The sequence below is a fragment of the Gekko japonicus genome, unplaced genomic scaffold, assembly GCF_001447785.1.
Source record: "Gekko japonicus isolate JY-2015 unplaced genomic scaffold, Gekko_japonicus_V1.1 scaffold750, whole genome shotgun sequence".
In the NCBI taxonomy this organism is placed as follows: domain Eukaryota; kingdom Metazoa; phylum Chordata; class Lepidosauria; order Squamata; family Gekkonidae; genus Gekko; species Gekko japonicus.
Genome location: NW_015160857.1, coordinates 170,415 through 182,047, shown reverse-complemented (window position 1 = coordinate 182,047; position 11,633 = coordinate 170,415). Strand labels below are relative to the sequence as shown.

At 49.6% G+C, this 11,633-nt stretch overlaps 1 protein-coding gene across 1 annotated transcript in view; it reads left to right on the top strand.

Annotated features, from left to right (window-relative positions):
- Window positions 1-2,313: 2,313 nt before the first annotated feature.
- The window catches only part of LOC107119192 (chromosome unknown open reading frame, human C11orf63), a 61,390-nt gene continuing 52,070 nt past the window's right edge, over window positions 2,314-11,633 (top strand). The window contains exon 1 of the mRNA XM_015421654.1: window positions 2,314-2,678. Within this exon, the coding sequence (XP_015277140.1) occupies window positions 2,314-2,678 (365 nt within the window). The remainder of the gene's footprint in view (window positions 2,679-11,633) is intronic.

The following is an 11,633-nucleotide window of genomic DNA, read 5'->3' as shown; positions in this document are numbered from 1 at the left end:
GGGGGGACTCAGGACGGGGGGGGGGGGCAGCAGGAGGCTGATGACATATTTTAGAAACTGCCCTATGTTTTTGGTGGTGGAGGCAATCTGTGCAGGGCTAAGACTTTTTCACACTGGCAGGAGCGCTGTCCCTTTACCTTGAAAGGCGGAAGTTCGGCAGGTGTAGCTTCCCCCGCCCCAGCATCAAGGTGTAGTGGTGGAAAGATGTCTCCCCTGTTGCATTTCTGCCAGTCACGCACAGCTCTTAAAGACCATATAGCCATATCACATGCAGGCAGTGCTTGTGTTATCCTGCATCTGTGTTTCTCTGGTGGTCATAGATTCAGGTGGGGTAGCTGTGTTGGTCTGAAGCACAAAAGCTTATATCAAGAAACCACAAGGGTAAGAAAGAAGTCTGATAAAGGGCCAATGTTAAAAACCTAGTTGGAACTTAGAATATACAAAAATGCATGCATTTATTAGAAAGACAGGGAAAACCATATAAGGGCCCAATGTTAAAAAGTTGAAGTGACTAAACACAAGGGCCAATACACGTGACCTGACGCGTTTCCATAAGACAAAGGTGTTTGTGAGGCCTCTAAAGATGAAAGTCATGTGTCTGGTGCCAAATGCACAGTTGCTGAATTAGAACATCTTCCAATTTAGGTCCCAAAAGCACCTGTGTGGCTAAGTCAGAGCTAGAGTGTCCTCAATTTGCTATTTGCTTGAGGACTTTCATCTTTAGAGGCCTCACAAACACCTTTGTCTCGTGCCTATAGATCTTGCTGTTTAACCTTCCTTTTCTGGGTCCAGTATTCATTTATTGGTTATCTTATTGTAATATGTATTATTGTTACCAGGGGTCATTTCGTAGAAAAAGAGCTAGGGGAATTCATTAGCATAACTCATTAGCATATGCCACACCCCCTGACATCAGGGGCCCGGCGGTGGACCTGCAAGGCCAGCGGGAGTGCGAGGAAGCCCTGCCAAGGCCCTCCCTGGCCCCAGGCAGGCAGGGGTGGGGAGAGGCGGGGAGGAAGCAACTTACCCTCCCTCTTCTCCTGCCTCCTCCTGGCTGAATGAGGGCTGGAAGCAGGGCGGCCAGAAGCAGGGGGCGGGGCTTCATCATGTGCCCCGCCCCCCTGCACCTCACCCGGGGGAACTGTGTTCCCCCGCGTTCCCCCCCGAAATGACCTCTGATTGTTAAGTGTATATGGAGCAGAGGTCCATCAGTGGCTATTAGCCACAAGGTATAGATAGGGACCCTGGGGCAAGTGATGCTCTGCCTTCTTGGTGCTTGGGGGGGGGTCAACAGTGGGAGGGCTTCTAATGTCCTGGCCCCACTGCTGGACCTCCTGATGGCACCTGGTATTTCTGGCCACTATGTGACTATGTTGAACTGGATGGGCCTTTGGCCTGATCCAACATTGGCGTCTCTTATGTTCTTGTGTAGCTCACCACCCTTCCTAGGCAGCTGATTCCACTGCTGAACTACTGTTATTGTAAAAAGAAAAATCCTAATATCCAGCCGGTATCTTTCTGCCTGTAATTTAAACCCATGATGGCAGAGTCCTCTCCTCTGCTGCCAACAAGAACAGCTCCCTGCCCTCCTCTAAGGGACAGCCCTCCAAAGACTTCGAGAGAGCAGTCACGTCCCCCCCCTCAACCTCCTCTTCTCCAGACTGAACATTCCCAAGTCCCTCCACCTTTCCTGGTAGGGTTTGATCTCCAGGCCCCTGATGTACCGTGGCATGAGTTGATTAAATAGAGAGGAATTATTTAATCATATTTAGAGGTTTTGTTCAACAGCTTCATCCCCCCTAAGTAATAAGAATACTTCCCAAACTTAAGTAAGATTTTTTTAAAAAATTAATCAATACGTCTCTTTTTACTGTACAATTCCAGGTAGCTTCTCAGCTTTGGGACTACAGACTCTCATAGCTACAGGAGCCAGTTTGGCGTAGTGGTTAAGTGCGTGGACTCTAATCTTGGAGAACCGGGTTTGATTCCCCCACTTGCACCTGGCTGGATGACCTTGGGCAAGCCATGGTTCTGGCACAGCTGTCCTTGAAAAAGAGCAGTTTCGGTCAGAGCTCTCTCAGCCCCACCTACCTCACAAGGTGTCTGTTGTGGGGAGGGGAAGGGAAAGGAGATTGTAAGCCGCTCTGAGACTCCCTTGGGTAGTGAAGGGCGGGGTATAAATCCAATCTCTTCTTCTTCTTCATAATGTGAACTGTTTCAATAGGGCTGTTTGTCTCTTGCTTTCCAGAAGAAGGGTGGTGCCTATTTCCACCCCAAAGGGGATTTTACGACCCGTCGTGAACTTCTTGCAACATGGTCGAGAGCCATCCATCGCAAAACGGACTGACTCAGCCCCACGTCCATTACTCGTTCTTGGAAACCGCCTCGGAAGGCCTGTCGCTGAGCGAGGAGGATTTCCATTCAAGCACCCATGACTCCTTGGAGTCTGAGTCCGAAAGCCTCGCTCAAGAAAAGCGGTATCAGTTGGAACTTCAGCAGCGGATCCGTAACGGTGAAGAGTTGCTGAGCCAGTCTTACTATGATATGGAGGAAGACAGCTTAGAGGAAGACAGCCTGGAGGAAAACGCCTTGAGTGAAACAGAAGAGTCGGATGCGGAAGAAGCACGGATTCCCACCGGACGTAATCATGGAAAGCAAGACTGTAGTAATAATCCAAGGTAAGGTAACTGTGGTCCTTTTTAACACACACAACTGCAGGCTCCCACATTCTCTTTTCTGGTCAGGCTAGGTTAAAAAGTTACAGGGGTGCCAAATATAAGAAACACAAGAAAAGCCCTGCTGGATCAGAACTACGAGCCATCTAGCCCAGTGTCCTGTTTCCAAGGGAGGCCAGTTGGATGCTTCTGAGCACTTATAAGCAGGACATCAAGAGGAAAGGGTTGGAACACTTTCCCTATGAAAAAAGGTGAAAACGCTTGGGGCTCTTTAGCTTGGGGAAACGACAGCTGAGGGGTGAGATGATCAAGGTTTATAAGATTATGCATGGGATAGAGCAGGTCGAGAAAGAGGTACTTTTCTCCCCTTCTCACAAGACAAGAACTCGTGGGCACCCCATGAAATTGCTGAGCAGTCAGGTTTGAACGGATAAAAGGAAGTACTTCTTCACCCAAAGAGGGATGAACACACGGAATTCACTGCCACAGGAGGTGGTGGCGGCTACAAGCATGGACGGCTGCAAGAGGGAATTAGATAAGCATATGGAGCAGAGGTCCATTGGTGGCTACTAGCCACAAGCTATAGATAGGAACTTTGGGGCAAGTGATGCTCTGTATTCTTGGTGCTGGGGGGGGCTTCTGGTGTCCTAGCCCCACTGCTGGACCACCTGATGGCACCTGGTGTTTTTGGCCACTGTGTGACACAGAGAGTTGGACTGGATGGGCCATTGGCCTGATCCAACATTGGCTTCTCTTATGTTCTTAAAGCCCTCTCCTGTTGTCTATTCCAGCACCTGGTATTCAGAGAGAGAATACCTCTGAACGTGGAAGATCCATTTACAGTAGGGTTGCCAGCCTCCAGGTGGGGCCTGGAGAGCTCCCAGAATTACAACTGATCCCCAGGTAACAGAGCTCTGTTCCTCTGGAGAAAATAGCGGCTTTGGAGGGTGGGGTTTATGGCATTAAACCCCGCCTGAGGGCTTGATGGTACTTTCCACCACCACCCGCTGAGGGCGCCGTCTCCCCAAACCCCACCCTCTCCAGGCTCCACCCCTCAATCTCTAGGAATTTCCCGACATGGAGTGGGCAGTCCTAATTTACAGCCATTGACAGAGTGGCAGTGCCATCCTGAACAGAGTTGCACCCTTCTAATCCTGTTAACTTCAATAGGTTTAGGAGGGTTTAACTCTATTTAGGATGGCATTGTAAATCCAGCCTGATTTTCCTCTTCCTTTTATAAGCAACCTGGTTTGGATCAAGTTTTCTAAGATAAATGGGTGCATTTATGTGGTTTCCGTGCACCAGGCCCGTAGCTAACGTGGGGCCCATGGGGCCCGCCCCTCCCCGCTGTTTTTGCGGGCCCCTCCCCCCATCTTCAGCTCCCCCTCCCTCCGGCCCCCTCACCCCCTGATCGATCTGAGCCGGCATCTCCCTGTTTGAGCTCATCTGAGACGAAATGAGTCTCTTTAGGACCCAGCAGCAACCGGTGGTTGACCGAGTCACACACACATGGGTCGGATTGCGGCAGTTCGTGCCTCCTGTTGGATTTTCTGCTCCAGGCTTCAGAAACGATCATGGGCTCAGGGAAGGAGTGAGGGAGGAAACTTGATCCCCGCTCTCCTTTTTTTTTTTAAACACAGCAGCTTTCCTGGACGTTTTAGTGTCTATTAACACTGGGATTCTGGCTCGCCTTATAGGAAGGCTCTAGTGGGGGCTGTGTGGCTGCATGCCAAGCAGACCCCCCTTGCCCTGGAGCCTTTGATGTAATTAGCTGTTGGGGGCCCCCCAAGGCCCCCTCCCCCAAAACTCCCTAGCTACGGGGCTGCTGTGCACCCATTTTTCTGAGAAAACCTGTTCCAGACTAGGCTGGGAAGAGACCTATAGAGGAGGAGAAGGAGGAGGAGAAGAAGAAGAAGAGATTGGATTTATACCCCGCCCTTCACTTGGAGTCTCAGAGCGGCTTACAAACTCATTTCCCTTCCCCTCCCCACAACAGACACCCTGTGAAGTAGGTGGGGCTGAGAGAGCTCTGAGAAAACTGTCCTTGAGAGAACAGCTCTACCAGAACTATGGCTTGCCCAAGGTCATCCAGCAGCTGCAAGTGGAGGAGTGGGGAATCAAACCTAGTTCTCCCAGATTAGAGTCCGCGTACTTAACCACTACACCAGAAGTATTGAAGAGGTAAACTTTCCTCACAGGCACACTGGCATCTTCTCCAGATTTCTCGCCCTACACCATTTTAATCTTTACTGCACTATTTCTTTGTTTTTGAAGCGTACAACATAAAGTTGCAAGAGGCCAAAAAGGAGAAAAAAACCTTCCCCGATTTCTCGTCAGGCACAAAAGTCAGGTAGAATTCTCCTTCCTACTTGGCAAGAGAAACCTGATTACCAGTTTACCAAGGGGTTGCGTGGATACCGGTGTAAGTTACCCCTTGGTAAATGCCCTGCTGTTTTCACCTTAGCTTCCCTCCATCCAATAAATAGCTGGCGGGGGACTGTATTTAGCAGGACGGCCCAGGCAGTCTCCAGTTCAATCTTTGGCATCTACATTCAGTTCAAGTATCTTAGGTAACAGAGGACCCTTCTCAGCCTGAAACCCTGGAAATCTGTGGGCTGTTTCGACTGCCCAGAGCTTTAACAGGCTAATGGCCAGTATTCATTTATTTATCTGCTTTGTTTATACCCAGTTTGGTGCAGTGGTTAGGGGCGCAGGCCCTAATCTGGGAGAACTGGATTTGATTCCCCACTCCTTCACATGCAGCTGCTGGTGTGACCTTGGGTCAGTCATAAGTTCTTTCAGAGCTTCTCTCTCACAAGCAGTCCTTGAAAGAACTCTCAGCTCCACCTACCTCGCAGGGTGTCTCTTGTGGGGAGGGGAAGGTAAAGGAGATTGTAAACCTCTCTGAGACTCCTTCGTTTAGTGAAGGACGGGGTATAAATCCAATCTCTTCTCTTCTTCTTCGTGAAAGAGACCAAAACAGCTTACAGCCTTATCCTCACAATAAACCGGCAAGGTAGGTTCAGTGTTCCCTCTAAACTGAGTTAGTGTGAGCTAGCTCACAGTTTTTCAGCCTCTGGTTCACACATTTTTGTCTTAGCTTAGGAAGGATGGCTCCAGAGCAAACTAATTTATGAAGTAGCCAAACCACTTGCTTATAAGCAGGGCTATTTTTGGGCAGGAACGCACAGGAACGGAGTTTCGGCTGGCTCCCAAGTTGGCCACGCCCAGCAGGAACTCATTAGCATAAAAGGCCACACCCAACAGCAGAAACTCATTCGGATTGGCTACATTAGGGGTATGTGGCCTAACATGCAAAGGAGTTCCTGCTACAAAAAAGGCCCTGGGTTTTGACAACAAACAAGGTAAACAGAATAACAAGCAGAAGGTGAGTGTGGCTGGATGACCACACTTCTGGTAACATGTTGGTGCGGCCTAATGTGCTAATGAGCTGTGCTGTCAGGGGTGTGGCCCAATATGCTAATGAGTTTCTGTTGTTGGGTGTGGCCTATTATGCTAATGAGTTCCTGCTGGGCTTTTTCTACAAAAAGAGCCCTGCTTACAAGTTTAATGCCAGCAGCTCGCAAAGTAGAATGTTTGTGACTGATCCAAGGTCACCCAGCAAGTTTCAGTGGCCGAGTGGGGATTCAAACCTGGGTCTCCCAGATCCTTGTCCAATGCTCTAACCACTACAGCACACTGCTTCATGCACCAGCGTGTTTTTTGAGATCGAGAAGACATGGGGGAAATTGGGGGATGCTGCGGGTCAAAATGCAGCCGAGCAACAAGTAGTGGGAAATTGACAAATACAATTGGGGGAAGGGAAGAGTGAGGGCGGTGCAGCTGCCTGTGGGAAATCGGTCTGAAAGTGGTCTGAACATCAGTCCAGCGGCTTTTGCCTTCCGTCCCTTATGCCAGAAAGCCTTATCGTTTTTTGAGGGCGCGCAGATGGAATAGTCCCCTTTTTTATATTCAATAACTGCTTAAATGCCAAAATTAAAAAATTCTAGAGTAGCTCTTTCTCACCCTGACTTGCTTTTAGAGATGCATTAACTTCCCCCGTTCTGGGTAAACAGAAAATTGGAGTTGCCGTGTGCAGAGAAAGCCTGAACGCCGCATAAATTTGAAATAATTGTTGTTTCAAAAGGATTAAATTAAGCCCGAAATGGGGAAATGATAAACACATTCAATTGAACTGCCTACTTAGAAACAAACGCGGTGAAAGACAAGAAGGGGGAATTTATTAATAGCATGCTTTCATGGGCCTCCTGAACGGGCAAAGTAGCTAGTTATTGAACATGTTATCGCTAGTGGGAAAAAGATGTTAATTGTGCAGGAAACATACTCTGATCTTCGACGGGGGCTTTCTTTTCTGTCCCCCCCCCCGACAGAACGTGGAGCTCTTCATTAAATGGAAATTTGATGTTATGTTCTTTCAAATTATCACAGCGTGTGCTCAGATGGAGTCCATTAGCAGCCACAAAATATCATGCCGTACACCTATGATGCTCTCTGTTTGCATCCATTATGAAGCCAGGAATTTGAAGAGGAGCCCCTGCATCTGCTGGGTCCCCCCCACCCCCGCCCCCGCAACGAGGCATATTGCGCACAGAGAGTCCCTGTAACCCTTATTCAACAGAGGAAGGGGGCAGAGAGTGCTCGAAGAGGCTTTCCGCGTTGGCCTGCCAGCGCTTCGGCGACGGAACGCCTCGCCCCAGTTTGGCGACCTCACACAACGCGAGCGAGTTGAGCCTTTGCTCTGGGATACATCAATACAATGAACCTCTTCAGGCTCATCTGCCGTCCTTTGGAGCACGGCTATTGTCTTTAGCCCAACTATTGCACATTTCTGGGCTCGAGCCACTTCAAAAGCATGCCTCACTTATGCATGCATATGATTTACATTCATGAATAATCACCGCCGGGCCTCGGACCGCTGCGGCGGTGATGTCGTCTAAACCTGTTGTGAAACATTAATTGTATTTTCAAGCCCCTGGCATAGGCAGTTAGGGGCCTTAACTGAAGTTTAATGGAGTATTATAATCAGTGAGTCACGCTTTATATTAAGCATAGACAAGCTGCTGTCCTCAGGTTAGGATGGGACAATAGCCAAGCTTCTTCCAATTGTTGTCAGGCCTGAAGGATGTATGGCCGTCTTTTCAGGGTCTGGGCATGGGGGGAGGTCGTCGGCTGCCCTACAAACACTTTGCCCGGACCTGGATGCCCCGGGCTAGCCCGATCTCATCAGATCTCAGATGCGAAGCCGGTTTGGCCCTGGTCAGTATTTGGATGGGAGGCCACCAAGGAAGGAGCTGTGGTGGCTCAAGTGGTTAAGACGCTGAACTGCTGGCTGTGGAAGGTCAGTAGTTCAGCAGTTCGAGACCCAGGTGCCGCATGACGGAGTGAGCTCCCGTCTCTAGTTCCAACTCCTGCCAACCTAGCAGTTCGAAAGCAAGAAATTGCAAGTAGATAAATAGGTACCCCTCCGGTGGGAAGGGAACAGCGTTCCGTGCGCCTTGGTGTTTAGTCATGCCGGCCACATGACCACGGAAACGTCTTCGGACAGCGCTGGCTCTTCGGCTTTGAAATGGAGATGAGCACCGCAACCCTAGAGTCGGACTCGACTGGCTTTCGAGCAAGGGAACCTTTACCTTTACCACCAAGGAATACCAGGGTAGCTGCTCAGAGGCAGGCAACGGCAAACCACCTCTGAATGCCTCTTGCCTTGGAAACCCTACGGAGGTTGCCATAAATCGGCCATGACTTGATGCCACTTTCCACTGCCACCACCACTGGCTAAACGTTAGGAAGAACTTCCCAACAGAGCAGTTCCTCATTGGTACAGGCTTTCTCGGGAGGTGGTGGGCTCTCCTTCCTTGGAGGTTTTCAGACAGCGGCTAGATGGCCATCCGACAGCAGTGCTTATTCTGTTAACTTGGGCAGATCACAAGAGGGAGGGCAGGAAGGGTCGCCTCGGTGCCTTCTTACACGCCCAAGGAAATGCCGATGGCCACTTTGGGGGTCAGGAAGCAATTTTTCTCCAGGCTAGTTTGGCCAGGGATCCTGGAGGATTTTTTTTTTGTCATCTTCTGGGCATGGGTCACTGCAGATGTGGAGGTATTTGTGAATTTCCTGCCTTGTGCAGGGGGTTGGACTAGATGACCCTGGAGGTCCCTTCCAACTCTGTGATTCTCCGATTCTTCTTATTGGCTTTTGAAAGTCCCGCCTAATCACATCCATCAGGACTTGGGGAATCAAAGATGTTTTGTCCCATTTCTGACAATAGAGGTTCTTGAGACATGGCATACATGCCCGTCCCAGGCTGATCCCCTAATTTATTTTGACCACAGTTTCCATAGTCCTGTTGTGGCTGAAACATGGGGGGGTGGCTGTGTTTTTAAGAGCGTCTGCTTTTGCCAGACTGTACAAGTGCCCCCACCTGTGTCGTGACAGAGTGAATCTGCTGTCTGTGTTTCCAAAGGGTAGTTAATTAGCACAGAGCCTATTAGATATCTTGTAGACGTTCCTGCTAGAAAAGTAGGAGGTAGTATTCTAAGTAAGGGGATCTAAGTTTCTCTATTGGTTTAACAGGTTTTTTTGGGTCATTGCTTGCTTTTGGTCACCCGCAGTGTTGCCTCTAAGCCGAGTTGATGTGAGCTAGCGCACGGTTTTTTAGCCTCCGGCTCACAGATTTTTGCCTTCGCTCAGGAAGGAGGGCTCCGGAGCCAACTAATTTACGCAGCAGCCCAATCGCTTGCTCACAACTTTAATGGCAGGAGCTCACAGAGTAGAATTTTTGCTCACAAGGCTCCATGGCTTAGAGGGAGCATTGGTCACCAGTTTTGGGGAAGCTTTGTTTTCTTTGTTCAAGAGACCCAGAAGGGTTTTAGCCAAGATGGTGTTTCAATTAGCAGAAGCAAGTTAGTGTGTTTATGTGAAGGAGGAGGAGGAGGAGGAGATTAGATTTATACCCTGCCCTTCACTCGGCGTCTCAGAGTGGCTTACAATCTCCTTTCCCTTCCCACAACAGACACCCTGTGAGGTCGGTGGGGCTAAGAGAGCTCTTGACAGAAACTGCTCTTTCAAGGACAGCTCTGACAGAACTGTTGCTTGCCCAAGGTCATCCAGCCAGGTGCAAGTGGAGGAGTGGGGAATCAAACCCGGCTCTCTCAGATTAGAGTCCGCACACTTAACCACGACACCAAACTGGCTCTCCACCAAACTGTTACTTTCTATTCCAATGTACCCTTCTCTTCCCCCTCTTGTCTCTTAGCAAAGATTTTCTTTTTACTCAGACACACATGACTATGTGCTGCTTTTATTCTGCTGTGCATTTTAGTGCTCTGCTGATTTTTCCCAACAGCTTTGCACAAAGAAGGTCCCAGATTCAAACTCTGGCATCTCCAGGTAAAAGGATCAGGCAGCAGGTGAAATGCTGCCAGTCTGAATACGCAATACTGATTTTGGTGGGACAGTGGCAGTGTTCCCTCTAAGCTGAGTTAGTGTGAGCTAGCTCACAGTTTTTCAGCCTCTGGCTCACACATTTTCGTCTTCGCTCAGGAAGGATGGCTCCAGAGCAAACTAGTTTATCCAGCAGCCAAATCTCTTGCTCACAACTTTAATGCCAATAGCTCACAAAGTAGAATTTTTGCTCACAAGACTCCACAGCTTAGAGGGAATATTGGCCAGTGGTCTGAGTCAGTGTACGGCAGCTTCATGTGTTCATATTGCCAAAGAGCTTCCATTCTTGCTCCCGAGTGCTGCTGTGTGGAGAGTTTTCATAACGGTTACTAAGAGTTCACCCTCAGTCCCGATCTCTACCTGCAAGGGTGACAGGTGCTGCCACACCTGACCCGAAGGCTTTTGCCATGCTAGCACAGTAGCTAAGAGAGGCTAAGCGATTAATGCCGAAACCCCCAATTCAAATCTCATGTCTGATATGAACTCACTCAGTGGCCTTCAGTAAACCAGTCAGCTTAAGGACGAGGAGGAGGAGGAGGAGGAGATTGGATTTATACCCCGCCCTTCACTGGGAGTCTCAGAGGGGCTTACAAACTCCTTTCCCTTCCCCTCCCCACAACAGACACCCTGTGAGGTGGGTGGGGCTGAGAGAGCTCTGACACAAACTGCTCTTTTTCAAGGACAGCTGTGCCAGAGCTTGTGACTGACCCAAGGTCACACCAGCCAGGTGCAAGTGGAGGAGTGGGAAATCAAACCCGGTTCTCCCAGATTAGAGTCCGCACACTTAACCACTACACCAAACTGGCTCTCCAAACTGGCAAGAAGACAGAGCATCCCTGCCCCAGACAGAGTGTTCCATCTATACCTTGTGGCTAATAGCCACTGATGGACCTCTGCTCCTTATGTTTATCCAGTCCTCTCTTCAAGCTGTCTATGATCTCAGAAGCTAAGCAGGGCTGGCCCTGGTTAGTACTTGGATGGGTGACCACCACGGAAGTCCAGGGTATCTACACAGAGGCAGGCAAAAACTAACCACTTCTTCTCTTGCCTTGAAAACCCTACGGGGTCACCCTAAGTCGGCTGCAACTTGATGGTACTGACCTGGGTGGCCCAGGCGAGCCCGATCTCATTAGATCTCTGAAGCTAAGCAGGGTCGGCTCTGGTTAGTACTTGGATGGGAGACCTCCAAGGAAGGCCAGGGTTGCTACGCAGGCAGTGGCAAACTACCTCTGCTCTTCCCTTGTCTTGAAAACACCACGGGGTCACCGTAAGTCAGCTGCAGTTTGAAGGCATTTCCCACCAATATTAACCTTGGACATGCAGTGTTTCTCTTAATCCCCTCCCCTGCAGAAAAGGGCAACTCGAATGATAAAAGGGTTGGAACACTTTCCCTATGAGGATAGGTTAAAGCGCTTGGGGCTCTTTAGCTTGGAGAAACGACGGCTGAGGGGTGACATGATCGAGGTTTATAAGATTATGCATGGGATAGAGCAGGTA